The 16,254-nt window shown below is 30.4% G+C and overlaps 1 protein-coding gene across 1 annotated transcript; it reads right to left on the bottom strand.

The window, feature by feature from the left end:
* Positions 1-6,291: 6,291 nt before the first annotated feature.
* On the bottom strand, positions 6,292-7,225 carry LOC137806356 (uncharacterized). Its single transcript, XM_068606407.1, has 2 exons — positions 6,839-7,225; positions 6,292-6,727 (listed from the first exon to the last, which is right to left on the bottom strand). Exons 1-2 carry the CDS (start codon positions 7,143-7,145, stop codon positions 6,519-6,521), a joined length of 516 nt encoding a protein of 171 aa, XP_068462508.1. The 5' UTR covers positions 7,146-7,225; the 3' UTR covers positions 6,292-6,518.
* Between the last annotated feature and the right edge of the window lie 9,029 nt (positions 7,226-16,254).

Raw genomic sequence — 16,254 nt, 5'->3', positions numbered from 1 at the left:
ACATTCATCTTATCTTTAACTCTTTTAGTAGAATTTGCTTGAATGTTGCTTAACATTCGTGAATTACTTTGAATACTTATTTATTTATGTATAATAAAAAATATGTAACAGTGTAATATTTCACACAAAAAAATTGTATCACTGTAGTTTTATTATATGTATATGTATATAAATTTAATAAAAAATTGAAAGATACAAAATAATTTAATGGATCTTCTTATTTTCAATGAGAACTAAGCCTTCTTCTAGTGTTGTAAACTCCTAAAATCATTTACGATTTGGGGTAATATGGAATGAGCATCTAAAATTCAATATTCACTTACAATCATCAACACTACTAGAAACTATTATAATCTCTAATGATTCGTAATTGTCTTTAATCATAGTTGTTTCACTAAGTACAAGTGATATGTTAGAACAAGATAGTTTATTAGGTATAGACTACCTATCAAGGTTGTCAGTCTTCTTTTATCCTTTAAAACAAAATCTTTTGGTGTGACTTTTTTTCTTACAATAGTAAGATTTACATTAGATGCATTTCCTCCATTATGTGAACTTGACTTTGAACTCCTACTTTTGTTTTCACAAGTAGATGTTCTTCCCTTTACTATAAGGTCATAACCATTGTTAAACGTTTTTTCTTCAAATTTCTCATTCAACTCTTTTGAACTAAGAGTAGTTTGAACTTTCTCAAGAGAGAGATGGTATCTTGCGTACAATATGGTCTCTTTGAAATGATAATTTGTTTTAGGCAACAAACACGTAATCCTCATCATTGATTTGAGTGTCAATATTCTCCAAATACAAAAATAGTTTATTGAATTTATTCACATGTTCATTAATTACCTTTTCACCACTTATTTTGTACAAGTAAAATGCTTACTTCAAATATAAGTATTTACTAGACATTTGGCCATGTACAAGTACAAGCTTTCAAGCTTCATCCACAATTCTATTACGGTCTTCTACTTCAAGACTTGTTTGAACACCTTATCATTAAGGCTAAGAACAATTGTGTTATGAATCTTCTCCAATAGTGCTTAATTGTCATTCTTTGCCATGGCTACCTCAAATTTGGATTCTCTTTCCAAATCTTCGAGGAGGCCTTGTTGAACCAAAAAACATGTTTCTTCAACCGTCACAATCTAAAATAATTTAAATCGGTGTACTTCTCAACCCCATTCTTTACAAAAGTCATATTGATTGGAATACATGTTCATTGCACAAATTTGTACGATTTTCTCACAAATTCACTTAAAAAAATTTGTGGTCACTTTAGCAAGCCTGGACACACCAACGCCAAGTTCAAATTCATGGAAAAAAAACTTCAAAAATTAATATGAAAGAACCCAAAAAGAATTTTGGTACCAAAATAACTCATAATTCTATTATAAATGTGTTACATGGAAAAAATCAGGAACAAAGTTGGTTCCTGGACAATGGGTGCTCACAATACATGTCAGGCACAAATTTTACATCATTAGACCTTTAAAAACATGAAGGTCACAAGGTGATTTTCAGTGGAGTTGGAAAAGGTAAAATTACATTGATTGGATATGTATGTATATCTGCCTTAATATGTATTAAAAATGCTTTATATGTGAAAGAACTTAAATATAATCTATTGAGAAAAAGAAAATTATGTGGTCGTGGTTATATTATTTCCTCTAACAAGGACACATGTGTGATCTCATCGTCTAATGAGCAGATTGTGTTTATTGCAAGATGAAAGAATAATCTCTACGATTTTTGGATTTTGAGTTTGAGGAACTTATGCACATACCTAACTTTGAGATATTTAGAGATATATTTATAATCAAATATAGATAACAAAATATTTATATGTTATCCGGACAACTTTTATATATATATATATATATATAAATAATTGATTATTAAATTGCATGGTTCATAGTAACAAACTATATATCTTAATTATCTTTTGGATATTTCAATATAGGTCTAAAAATGTATAAATAGATGTTCTTCTCATAGAACTATTCACCTATGAAGTTTCGACACGACATGGAGGCTTTGTTTCTGTGCTTTGGACGCATTCCTGACACAAATACTCAGTAGATGCGTGACCGATGTGATGTTAGATACATTTATTTGGGCTAGAGATGACCATGTCACAAGAATTACATAATTGAGAAAGAAATCAGAAAGAAGAAGAGAAAAAAACGAAATTTTACAGTTCTGATGTGTTAAGTTGCAACATTGTGTTGAGTTGTAACAAACAAAAAGAAGAAAAAAAGAAAAAGAAGGAAGTAAAGGATCTCGAAGAGGAAAAGACAAGGAAAAGTTTTAATAACAAATTTTCTTAATTATTTTATTTAAACCCATCTTATAATAACCTTATTTATTATACTTCTAATTAAATCAAGGGTGCTTCACAATAATTTTGAAACTACCAACCATTTGGCAGACTTGTTAAATCAATGATTTTTTTTTTGTTAAATCAAGGGAGGTTTTGTCACAACGATTCTCAACCAACCAATTTAACTATTTGTTAATTCTAATTTAAACACATTGGTATCAAACCATTGAGATTTTGAAAATGTTAAAGGCCAGAAATATTTTTTAATATGTAAATATGTTATATTACGTGTTTTTATATAATTTGAATACTATATTTTTATTTTATTTTATTTTTAAATTAAATTATATTTTTTATAATTTAAATCTATTTTTAAATGGTAAATTAAAGTCTTATTGGATTATATAATAATAATTATTTACATAAATATTTAAATTAATATACATACATATATATATATATATCATCGTATTTTAAAATTATAAAATGGTTACATTAAATTAAGTTTATTAGTTATACAATTTAAAGTTCTAAAGATATTTGTCATATGTTCAAATAGAATTTTAGAATTACAATTTATTTATTTATATTTTAAAAATTATTTTTAAATTATTTTTACATCGAAATCTTTATTATAAGAAGGGAGTCAATATGTGCAATCAATCTTTTAAATTTTTCTTTAAAAATTAACCTCTTTTTTTGTCTTTCTACCATTGAAAAAAAAAATATTCAAATATTTTTCTTATATTAAAAAAAAAAAGTATATGTATAGACAATAACACAAATGTATAAAGTTTTATAGTTCATAAAAAAACACTAAAGAAAAACAATCTGTAACATATCTAAAATCCCACAGATAACAGAAATATTATTTAGACTTAATTAAGTTTCAAATCTTTAATAAATTTAGATATTTTTAGTTGAATTCATCTTTGTTTCGCATTCTCCAACACCGTTTTTTTTTTCATTTATTTTTTATCCAACAATAGAAGTCATGGTTATCAAATTCGTCAGTTGTTTCGTTAACTCATCTAAATCTGCATTTTTAGTCACATTTTCTGAGTTAACTGAAAAAAAATTCGGTTTTAAAGCAAACTTGATAGAATAAAAAAAAAACTCTGTGAACTCGCGAGTCTTTAACTGAATTGGTGAGCTATGTAGCACAGATACGGATATGGACACTGACACGGATATGGAGATACGTATAATATCTAAAATGTAGAATACGGGAACACGGATCTATATATTATATAATTTTGAATTATATAAATTAAAAATAAATATTTATATGCAAAAGTATGTTTCAGATTCTTTTGGGAGTAGAAAGATATTTTCATGATTGGTTCAAAAGAATTTGTTCCTTATTTTTATAATCATAATAAAAATTTATATAATAAATTTGAATTTTTAGAAAATTATTGTATTTATACCTTTTAAAATTGTGTTAAAACCGTTCTAGAATTTTCAAAAATTCAACAAATATTTTTTGAATTGAACACTTCACCGATAAGTGTCGTACGAGTGTCGACATCGATATGTAGGTCCGACATGAATACGCCCATTTAAGAGAAGTATATGTGAGTCAAAGTATATTTTTCTTAACCCAAAACGATCCAACTCACTTCGTGGTCACCAGTTTCATTGGCGCTGCCGCTGAGTGGTTCACCTCTATTCGTGTTCTCTTCTCTTTGGTTTTATTTGTTAGTTTGAGTTAGGCACTTATGAGTGAAATAAAAGAATATCAGCAAAGTTACTTTTTCTTTTAATTGAAAGTAATTGAAAATTTGGAAGATTAGAAAATTCTGAGTAAAGACGCACAATATATATGCCCTAGTTGATTTTAATTTTTTTTCTTTTCAACTGATTTTTTTTTAATTTCATTCATTTTATAAATTCATGTTTTTTAAGGTATATTGGGAGGGGATCAAATTCATGTACAGTCCAAGTGCATCTTCATGTAGAAGTAAAAATGCTCCACGACATGTTTCTCCATAATCAATTCAAAATATTTTGTAATATTTGTATGAAATTATTTATTTGGAGTACTTTCAATTTATATTATTCTCATTCTCATTCATTACAAATATAATTATTTTATAAATATTGTGATATTTTGTTTTAAATACTTTGATTAGTTTATTATTGAAATATTTTTTTCATAAACTCTTAAAAGTCTACAAATTGAATTTATGAAACTTCTAGTATGATAACCTTAATAGAAGTAACTTAATATATGAATCACAATAACTAACTTGATATGTGAATCACAATCTTACGTTTTTTAATATTATGACAAAATAACATATAAAGACAATTAATCAAGATGACAAAACAAAATAACATTCACATCATTCAGTTAACTGAAAAATTAAACAAAAGATACTTAATTGAAAATAATAATTTTTTAGTACTAAATAAACCGATAAAATTTAATAAAAATTCAATTAAAAATATCCAAATTTATCTTGAAACTTAATTAAAACTATTATTTATGTATAAATATAAAAATAAATGTAAAAAAAAATATTTATCTACAATTATCTATTGATCATAATTTAAAAACTAAATAGTAAATCATTTGAAATTTTACTATTGAATGGTTCAAACACAATATCAATTAAAAAACATAAATTTAAGTCATCGAAGTATAAGTCACAACTAAAAATATGCAAACATAATCATGTACTATAATCGCTTTAAAATATATATAAAATAATTATTTACTTGTCCAAATTACACACACATACATATATTATCTGATAATAATGTATTTCAAGTAAACAACTGCAACTTTTTATCATTACATCTTCCAGACATTTAAGGTGCGTTGGCGTTGAATATGAGCCAAGTTAGTGAACATTGCTTTACTGGGAAAGTTGGCTTGGCAAATTTGTCATAACAAAAATGGATTATGGTTCAATTATAATCCAGCAAACAGTGTTGTTTTCATAAGGGCATGTAACAAACTTCTATTTTGTTTTTGCAGAAGCACTACCAGACTATTCAATGCGACACACGAGATGAATCCAGAGTTCATCTTTGTTAGGGTAATTCTTATTTTCCTGCTTAAGGACTACCTTATTATTGAGAAATTAGAATAATTCAAAACACGTCCGAGTAGTTTGTGGGATAACACTAGTCAATGGTCCTTGAAAAAACCATCTATTCATAAATCAGCCAAACAGGAATAGCAAGTATCAATTCAGTTAGTATACATCAAACTTTGAGAATATATCATTGAGTCATAGAGTGTGATTATATTCCATTATAAGGTAGTACAGCTTTAGCAAATATGACACACTTATGGAGTTCACCGGCTTCATTGAAATCGTCCTGCATAACTAGAGTGGAGTTTCAGCATCTGGTTTCAGGTGACAACAACGACAAATCTAATGGTTACAAGTGGGTAGGTACTACACCATTGAGTATTTTGTGTTTATAACTGAGACATCAGGTGTTGGAGGATTTCTATACATAGGTGAACTAGGGTGGAATTTCCTTTGATTTTGGTATCTATAAAGTTCGCTAAGTAGGAAACACAAGATCTTCCAAATCTTAATCAGTGTGGCTAAGAGAATTCAACAAATAACACGATAATTCAACAAGGCATCTTGATAATTGAAAGCATTTCAACCAGGGGAATTTATATCCTTGGTGAAGGGTTAGATAAATAGGTAAAAAAAAAAAAAAAATTATCGAAGAGCTTATTCGAGCTGCTGACAGATAGCAATTCAAATGCTTGGACAGTTTAGTACAGCCATAATCAGATCAGGAATTCATAGCACACGAGAAAAAAAAAAATTGATGTAACTCTGCAAAAATGTTTCTTTATCTTGCTCTCAAACTTAGTATAGTCCTCTTTAGGCACTTCTCGAGCTTTTGAGGGTGGCTCTTATCTTTTATGCCAAAAACAACATATACACGAGACAAATCTAAAATTCAATTTAACCTCATACCCAAAGGAATTTAACTTCTTTTCCAAAGAATGGTGGTTTCATTTCACTAGCTATCCTGTTTCATAAGCTATAGGAAATAAGTAATCATACACAAGATTTATCTCACATTACACACGACCCACCAAGGTCAGCCTATTGATCGAGGGTTTAGATGTTCGCATGAGATTCTAGATTATATCCTTTAAAAGCCACATTACATATTCACTCACCAAGTTGCTCCGATTTGACAAATCACCGTAATTCTATTGTTGTAGACCCTCAGCTTCAGCCTTGGCCATAGGATCCTCCTTCGTCTCACTTTCCTCTTCCTTCTCTCCCTCTCGCTGTTCCGCCACTTGTTTCCGGTGCAAGTCCTCCGCCGCCTGCATCGCCGCGCGATTCTCGGTCTCAATCCGCCGCATCTCCTCCTCCTGCTGCTGCCGCTCAAACCAGGTATCGGCATCCGCCCAAACTGAAACACACAACACAGATGCACAATCAATATCACACAGAGAACACAAAAGAAAGCATAGAATTGAAGCATTCACAAATTAGGGTTTAGGCAGAGGATTAGGGTTTTTACTAGGTTGGGCGGCCCAGCCTTGTTCACCGCCTTTGATGCGTTCGGGGAGGGCGTAGTTGACGGTGAGGACGCGGCCGTAGAGCTCGGCTCCGTCCATGTTGTCCATGGCGGCGGTGGCGTCTTCTCGCTCGAGGAAGGTGACGAAGCCGAATGAGCGGTGCTTCTGCGTGGCCTGGTCGAGTGGCGTCTTGACGTCCTTGATGTCGCCGAAGGGGATGAAGGCGGCGTGGAGGATTGACTCGTTGACCTCCTCCGCTAACCCTCCCACGTACAGTGTGTTCTTCTGCACCCCTTGCGTCATCGCCATTCCTACCACACTCACTTCAAAAACAACCACCACCACCACCACCACCACCAAGGCACCAAACGTTAACACCTAAAACTGTGTTTTCCGTTTTCTCTGAGTTGGGCTTCTTCACCTGTCGGAGTTTTTGGGCCTCCACAGGCTCATTTATTTGGAGGAGATTGTGTTTGCACCGACTTTTTCTTCCTGCACCTCTATAAATTTTTATATTTTCAAAAATACTCATCTGTAGTATTTCGGATTATGTAATTTGGAAGTTTTTTTTCAAAATCGTAATCATCTCCTGAATTACATAATCTGAAAGTTTTTTTTCAGATTCATGATTAGTTTCTGGATTATGTAATCTGGAAGTCTTTTTTAGCTTCCAGATTACATAATCTGGAAGTTCTTTTCAAATGCGTGTCTAGATTACATAATTCGGAAGCTATCTATGGAAGTGACACAAGAAGGTTAAAAAAGTATTTTTACGTTGTGTATGGGTGACAAAAGAACCTGTGGGGTGCAGGAAGAAACTGTTGTTTGCACCCCATGCTTTCCTCTTTTCCTCTGTACCCCCATAAAATTTGTAAAAGACAAAATTAACCTCATTCACTTTCTTTATCTCTGTTCTTCTCTGTCACATACTGTGTTGTCTTGAAATTTTCTGAATTGTAGAATAAAAAGTGCGTTTGTTAGAAAGAGTGGCTTTTAGTCTATCTAATTTTAAAGTCAATTTTTTTTGGAAAAAATAATTTTCGCATTATATAATTTAGAATTGATTTTATCATATTTTAAATATGAACTAAATTTTTATAATGACTTTCCGACCGTGTAATTTGAAATGAACTTTTAAATTTATTTCAAATTTTACACTTCATTATAGATTGCACAATTTAAGAGTATTTTTTTTTTAAATTACTAAGGAATAGTACAGTTTAGAATAGGTTTCAAAATCTGAAAGTATTTTTAAATTACACCTTTTCGAATTTCATTTTATAAGTTTATTATATATATTATATATTATATAATTTAAAATTCATTTCTAAAATCTAAATGTGCAGTTAAAAAAAAGTTAACCTTACTATGCAATCCATAAATGATATCGAGATATAAAAGTTTATTCTAAATTGGATAACCTTCTCATAATAAAAAGAGGAATTTTAATATTTATGATTGCAATAAAAAAGCATGGGATCTGAGAAGAAATCTCCACTAGTATGGGTTGTTATTAGTCCTAAGGAGGTGGTGAACTATTTAGCAACACTTTTCACTTAGTTTTTAGTTTTTTTATTAGTTAAAAAATTTGTTCAACTTTACTAACAAACTTCTTTTACTAGTTTATTTATACTGCCTCCATCTTAAAACTATTTAATGTAACATTTTTTCAAATTTGATGCTTTTATATATAACAGTGAAAGGACAAAAGACTCCACTTTTTTAATAAAAATAAAATATAATAAAAAAAATTAGTTATAATAAAAAATATAACTACAACTTATATTAAATCTAAGAAATGTGTACATAATAAATATTCATAAAAATAATTTTTTATTAAGTTATCATAGTTAATTTTTGTATAAGTTCGTTAAATTAATAAAATTATTATATTTAGAAAGATAAGAATAGTTAAAATGTATAAAAAATACACTTAGAAATATAAAGTGAAAAAATTGTAAGAAAATGTATTCGCTAAACTAATAGTTACAAACGAGAATTCCTTATCTATAATATAGATATAAATAATAAGAGTATGGTTGAAAAAATTAGAGATATTATTTTGGATTATAAAACAAATATACTTTTACACACGGTTTGGTTTATGGAATGACACTCTAATTGAAGACGGATGAGAGGGTGTCACCCTGTTTGATTCAGTGGAGACTTGAGGGTGAGGGAGCGGGGGCATAGAAAGTGGAGGGAGTCGTTGGTCCTCTCAACAATAAAGAGAAAAAAAGAGATTTCTAAGCAAAAAGTCATGTCACAGACAAAAAAAATATCATGCTACCCTTGCTTCACTTTTTTGAAACTGAATTTAACTTAGAGCAGTTCCACTGCCATGGCATGCACTGGGAAACTTAAGAATGCATTTAAACAAACTCTTCATTGAAACTTACTTTTGCATTGGTTGAGTGGGCTTGGAGAGTTTTGCGAGTTAGCAAAGTAGTACGAGATTGAGTTTGGTACTACATCTTTGATCTCAAGTTAGCTTTCTTTGAGTTTTGTAGCGTGCCTAATCCATTAGCACTAAAAAATAACACAACCCTTAATCGATTATGTTTTTAAAAATAATTGATAATCAATTATGTATTCGACATAATCAATTATGTATTCGACATAATCGATTATGTGTTATTTTTTTGGGAGCATAATTGATTATCTGGTATGTGTAAATACCTGCTTAATCGATTATGTTGTAGCATAATCGATTATGTTTGATTTCAATTGAAGGCATAGTCGATTATGCTTCTGAAACCTTTGGATAATCAATTAGGTTGTATTTTTAAGGTAGAGGGTAATCAAATATGTTCATATTTTTTTTCCATATTTTTGAATTTGTGTTTTACGTGAATTTTGTGTTCTTTTTTTAATGAAATGTGTTTCGGGCACAACTTCTTCTTCCTCCTAGTTCTTCTTCCTCCTAGTTGTTTTGTGTTCTTGTTTTGCTTTTGTTTAAGTATGTGGTTTTTTTTGTAATGTATATTTTGTTTCTGTTTTAAATTTATGGTTTAAATTTATATTATATTCGGATGTTTAGGGTTTAGGAATTTAATTTGTTTAAATCATTTTACAATAGGTATTTATGTAAATAAGTTTGTAATTGGCTGGTTTAGGGTTTATATTTGTAGTTTAAGTTAAACGTCTTTTCAATTCACATGTTCTAGAAATTATTAGTTGATATGTATTACAATTTTAGATGTGAATATTTTATTTCAAATTCAATAGTTATATTAGTAAATTAATTATCTCATATTCCGTTAAGTAGTTTATCTAATTTATTATTGTATTTTTAAAGAAATTATTTTGATAAAATATAAGTTTTTATTTTTTTACATTAATTTAAATTACAGATATGAATATGTTCTAAAATATTATTATTAATATAAAATAATTTTGTCTTATTTATCAAAATTAATTATATACATTATTTAAAAATAGAAATATTAATATAGTAAAATAAAAAATAATATAATTATATTTAAATTTTAAATTCTATTTATTTATTTGAATTCTACCTTATTTTATTCTTTTATTTATAATTGAAATTTTAAATTATTTTAATTAACTAAAATATGCACAAAATTAATTATCATTTATTTCTTTTTTTTATACACAGGGATAAATTTGTAATTTTATAATTTACATAATTCAAAATATTCTTACAATTATCACATCACTCATATCTTCCATAAATTTTCCTCACATATCCACCTTAACACACTCCAATCCAAACACCACCAACTTTCTTCACACTTTCACACCCCACACCCTCAACTTTCCACTTCCCAATCCAAACAAAATATTAGAAAAAAATTAAAATGAATAAAATAAATATTATAGTTTTGAAATGCGGGAAGGAGTAAAATTTTTTGGGATGCTACTTGAAATATTTTTTTTAACCCTAACTTCTAATGTTTAGTCTTTAATATTATTTTATTTTAACTATTATCTAATGCATTAAAGAGAGTATTTTCTACAAGATTTATGAAAATATTTTTAGGAGAATGAATATGTCAATAAGAAAATTTCATTTAGTCATTATATTATTATATTATACGTTGATCTTGTGAAACTTTTTAATATATAATATTCTCAACTTTTCTTCTGGTGTATTTCACTTGTTTTCACACTCTTAAATCAACCTAAAACATGTTAATTTTAAGAGAAATTCCTAAAGGGATTTCAAAGCTTTTAAACTCTAAAAATATTTAAAAAACAAGAAATAAATTCAAAATCTAACAAAGATAGACTCAAAACTAGACCAACCAAGTAATAATTTCATACCCATTTTTCTAAAGTAATTTCTCCAAAGAATGGAGAATGGATACAAAAAGTTTTATCAATGGATTATATTGTGAAACAAACTCGATAACATATCTAGAATAATTAGAATATGATTGAAACCTAAAGAATATTATAAAGAAACTTATGAATCACATCATTAAATGAGTTTGGAAGACAAAGATAAACCTATTTTGAAAGGAGTACTTGCTTGATGGGATGAAATACCTTCAAAACTCTTATGAGCACTTGATGTATTTCTTAGAAAATGGATGAATCTATCAACTTAAAGAGGTATTAAGTAAATACTCCATGCATTACAAAAAAAAAACTTATAATTAGGATTATTTCCATAAAATGTTTTTCAATAAATCTTCATGTTAGGCAAAATTGCCATTACATGAAAAAGTATTATTAAAAAAAAGAGAACAAACAAATATGAGGGGACTAGGTCAAAACTCATATATAAGAAATAACTACAAATCTAGACCAATCAGAATACAATTCCTTAACACATTTTAAGAAACAATCCAAAGAGAAACTATGAAGCAAACAAAAGAACCAAAACAACACCCATAGATGAAGATCCCAGAAAAAATAAGGACTCTCATTTCTTATTAGCGGACATCTTAAAACTTTTTCTAGGACATCCAAACCTCCTAGTAATTTTAACAACATCATCTTCATTATCACTAAGAGATTGTCCCATATCAACCTCAACATTCAGATACTTAGCAACAATTTCACATTCTTTCAAGAACAAAGTAACACCTGAAGAGATACATCAGACTCCAGAGCAACATCTGCATCAGACACATTAGTCAAAAGAGTAGACTTTTGAGCAACAAATCAGGCACCAAAGCAACATCTAGAGGAACATCTATTAGACCATGAGATGCAACATTTATTTCCAAGTCCAATTCAACTTGTGTAGTACAATTGGTCTCTACCACTACATTCTCCAAACCTGAAAGGGATTCAAAACAATTTTGCAAGGTTCAGTCATTAGAGACCGTTTTAAATGGAACTCTTTTGTTAGCAATAGGCAAGGAATTCTTTCCTTGTAGCAAATTTTTTGACTCATGAGCACTCTTCAACAAGGGCATATAAGCAAAAATATCATCCTGAGATCCAAACTCATTCCCTATAACATCAATAGAGTTAGCAACAACAAATAAATATTTATTGACTTTCTGAACAAAAACAACATAAACAGTAGCAACTGCAATAATATCCTTAATTGATACAACAACATCAAAATTTAGAACATTCTCAGCAAATTGTAAAATCGACTTCTCCCCCATTTTCCTCTTTATAGAAACTTCTCCCTATTGGCTATTAGAGAAGCTAGCTTCCTTGGATTGAACAACAACAAACTTATATTGAACAACCACAGGTTTAGGAAAAACAATTTTACCTGTATTGGTCTCCAATTGTCTCATACATTAGATAAATCATGACCAATCATTTTCCATAAGGAGAAAAATAGAGGTAACTTCTCATATCCAATATGTGCAATGAAAGGAAAGTCAGGCCTTTCCACCAAAGTTTGATTTGGAAAATTTGATAACATGTCAATATCAACTAGGACCCTAGCAAAAAATCCTCTATATTTATTCATTGTGTAATCATCAAGGGTTAGTATAATACCAACCCCTCTAGCAATATAAAAAATAGCTTATAATCGCCAATATTCCAAAAGGAGACCATGAATCCTAATCCAACATTGGGTTTTGTAAGCTTCAAGGAAGCAGGGAGGAATAAAATCTTTAGTCCAAGCAAAAACTCTTAGAAAACCTAGATTGATATTCCAAGACCTTCGACAAGGGCTCTCCTCATATCCTCAAGGGAATTAAAGGGAAACTCATAAAACCCTTTTCCAAGGGAAATAACCCTCTATGAACCCCTAAATGAGTTAGAGGTTTATCACCTTTAGCTAAAATAATCCTACCATGAAAGTGCTTTTTGCACTCTTCCTTTCCAACAAGATAAACTTCTTCAAGAATTTGAACTACAATCTCACCCTTGATACACGAAGTTGGAAATTGGGAGAGAAAAATGGTACAAACATTATTTAATGCTTGCGGTGTTTGAATCACATAAGAAATCTTTGTATTTGAGAAAAAACCTTAATCTTTTAAGACATTCCTAAAAAATTTGAAATCCATAACTATCTTCATCCAAAACACCAAAAAATGGATTAACTAAACGTCCAGTGAAGAAAAAAAAAATTGCACCACTACGCAACATTCACCCTCCACGCCGAGAGGCAACACGCTTTACACCTTGCACGTCAACCTGCAGGAAAAAGCACTCACGAGGCCCACACTAAGCGCATTATTCCAGGTCTCTAGTGCACATAACGAATGGACCCTACTGCACCACCCAAGCCCTAGCTTGCTTCATGTTCAGCTGCCAAAGCAAGGATTCCCTACGTGGCAACAAAAGTGCACCACGTCTGCACCCAACTGGGCAAGTCGTTGCACCCTCTCCAAAATTGCACACCATCGTTCCCATAAATGTTATTTCATGGGTAAAAAGTTTATTTCTCGTGTAACATTTCCCACAAATTACTTTTTTTTATGAGTAGTAGTAAATTTCCCATAGATATAATTACGGAAAACCCAAATAGCTATGGATACTTTTGAACCTTCTAATGAAAATAAATATTTATGGTAAAAGTCTAAATAAATATGGATAATAATATAATTTTCCCATAAATATCTATTCATGGGACATATAATTTTTTCAAGAAAAAAAGTATTTGTGGAAAATAAATTTCCCACGGATTGGCCTATCTATCTCACTCCCTCTCATGCACAAAATTTTTACTCCAAAAAGACCTAATATTCTTGTCTTCATTCTCACATGATGGCAAAAGACCTCGTCATTCTCACACTAAGCCTTATACCCTCACCACCTGTAGTTCTTACATCTCCTCGTTTATGAAAATTTAACAAAATTTGTGAGGTAAATGAACTTGGTTCATTTGTTTCTAGGCAAATTCTTCATCCACCTCCATACCTTCTGTTGAAGATGGTTGTTGCCCCTTCAAGATTATGTTTGATGAAGACTTATATGTAGTGTTTGATGAAGACTTGTATGTACTTTTCATGTAATTTTGCTTTGCTTTAAGTATGTCTTAGTTAGTGCTTAGAGGTTGTCTAAGAGTGGGCTTTTTGCTGAGTAACTCACCTCATAACCACTGGCCATGTGATAAGTAAGAACAAGCATAAGTTTTCTTAAACTGTTTTTCACATGTTTTACACAAAAACACGTTTACTGCATAAAAATAAATCTGTTCTTTTCTAAATAAACAGATTCATTTTTTCACTGATGCCTTGGCTAAAGTCTTGTAAAAATTAGATTTTGTGCATCAGGTATTTTGACTAAGTCTTCTTCTTTTCAAAACGACTGAGTTTCAAATAGTTAAACTTTCTCTGTTTTCGTTTTAAAAAATAAATCTGTTCATCTGTAAATGAATAGATTCTTTTTGCCTCTGGTGCCATGTCAAGCTTAAACGTTTTTCAGTTTTATCTCAGCACCAGAATGGTTGACTAAGTCTCCTCACTTAACAGATTCTCTAACTGCTTTTGAAAATAAATCAGTTTATTTTATTTTCAATCTGTTCATTTTATAACAGCTTTAACTGTTTTTCAAAATTCTGTTATAAGCTGGCTTTCTATAAAATGCAAACTTGTTTCTGAGTTAAACAACGATTCAAACAGTTAATACATTTGCAAAAAACAAGTTTTGACAGCAGAGAGTTAAGTGTTTTCAAAGGATTAGCATTTGTTCTTCAAAGATTTCAAAAATCACAAAGTGCTTGTTCTTGGTTTGGTTCCAAAAGCTTGGTGTGAGGTGCAGCTACTGTTCTAGCAATCTTGCCTACTGGTTTAAGGCAGATCTGGGTATCCTCCATCAGGTGTAGTCGTTTCACATCTCTATCTTGTAATAGTTTGGTTGAACACTCTTTCTCGATAGGTGTTCTTGAAGAGTGGGTGTGTGTGTATGCTGAAATAGGTTTTTTCAGCAAGAGTACCTAAGTTCTTGTAGGTTTCAAGAACAGTGGGAATTGTACTTGGTTGTACTGTGTGTTAGTGAATTCCACCTGTTGTTGGTGAAGACTGGATGTAGCTCAGGTTGAGTGAACCAGTATAATTGCTTGTGTTCATTCTCTCTCTCTCTCTGCAATTTCGTTTCTGCATAATTGATAAAACAACAAAGAAATAAATCTGTTCAATTGAAAATAAATCTGTTCTTTCTGGGCACTGTGCATACTGTTCTTGATTTCTGAAAAAGGTGTTTGAATCTGATAAGAACATATATAATCTGCTAAAAACCATTGGAACAGATTGACTGTGATAGGCTGCTCAAGAAACTGTCAATGCTATTAATTGAACCTTAAAACAATTGCTTAAAGTTGAAGCTTGCTGTTTTGTGATTCATTGTTCTTAATTTCTGGAAAATTTCTTGACATCAAGAAGAACACTCATAGTCTGTTAAAAGCCACTGGAACAGCTTGTTTGCAAAGGTCACTCAATTAACTAGCATGCTATCAATTGAACCTTAATCACTTGCTTGAAATTGAAGCTTGCTGTTTTTTGTATTTCACTGTTTTTCAAATCTGATATCTGTGTGTGCTGCTGAAAACTCTCACTGCATAATCTTGTGATTAACCTTGCTGAATTAAAAGCTTTTCAAACAAAAACAGTGCTGAAATAAATCTGTTCATTTTAACATAAATCGATTTATTTTCTGTAAAACTGTGTTAAACACTGTTTCTGCGAGAAAGTTTTAAAAGGTCAATTCACCCCCCCTCTTGAACTTTGGCACTATTAAACCCAACAATTGGTATCAAGAGCTAGGACTTGTATTTTAATCAAGTTTGTTTGTAATAATGTCTGAGTTCAATGTGCTTTTTGCTGAAGGTTCTGCTGTTAATAGACCACCTATGTTTAATGGAATGAATTATGCATTTTGGAAAGTTAGAATGAGAATTTTTATGGAATCCATTGATGCATTAATTTGGGAAGCTGTGGTCAATGGACCTTATGTGCCAATGCAGGTTGTCAAGGATGAACAAGTTGAAAAGCCAAGATCAGAATGGAATGAGACCGAAAGGAGGAAGGCT

Source organism: Phaseolus vulgaris, chromosome 3 (genome assembly GCF_000499845.2).
Source record: "Phaseolus vulgaris cultivar G19833 chromosome 3, P. vulgaris v2.0, whole genome shotgun sequence".
Lineage (NCBI taxonomy): Eukaryota > Viridiplantae > Streptophyta > Magnoliopsida > Fabales > Fabaceae > Phaseolus > Phaseolus vulgaris.
This window is presented reverse-complemented; position numbering and strand designations above follow the sequence as displayed.

Bases quoted from the DNA above. Each gene is read 5' to 3' on its own strand.
- LOC137806356 (XM_068606407.1), bottom strand. From the start codon at position 7,145: ATGGCGATGACGCAAGGGGTGCAGAAGAACACACTGTACGTGGGAGGG. The intron at 6,728-6,838 runs GTAAAAACCCTA...TGTGTGTTTCAG, and splicing joins AGGCTGGGCCGCCCAACCTA to TTTGGGCGGATGCCGATACC.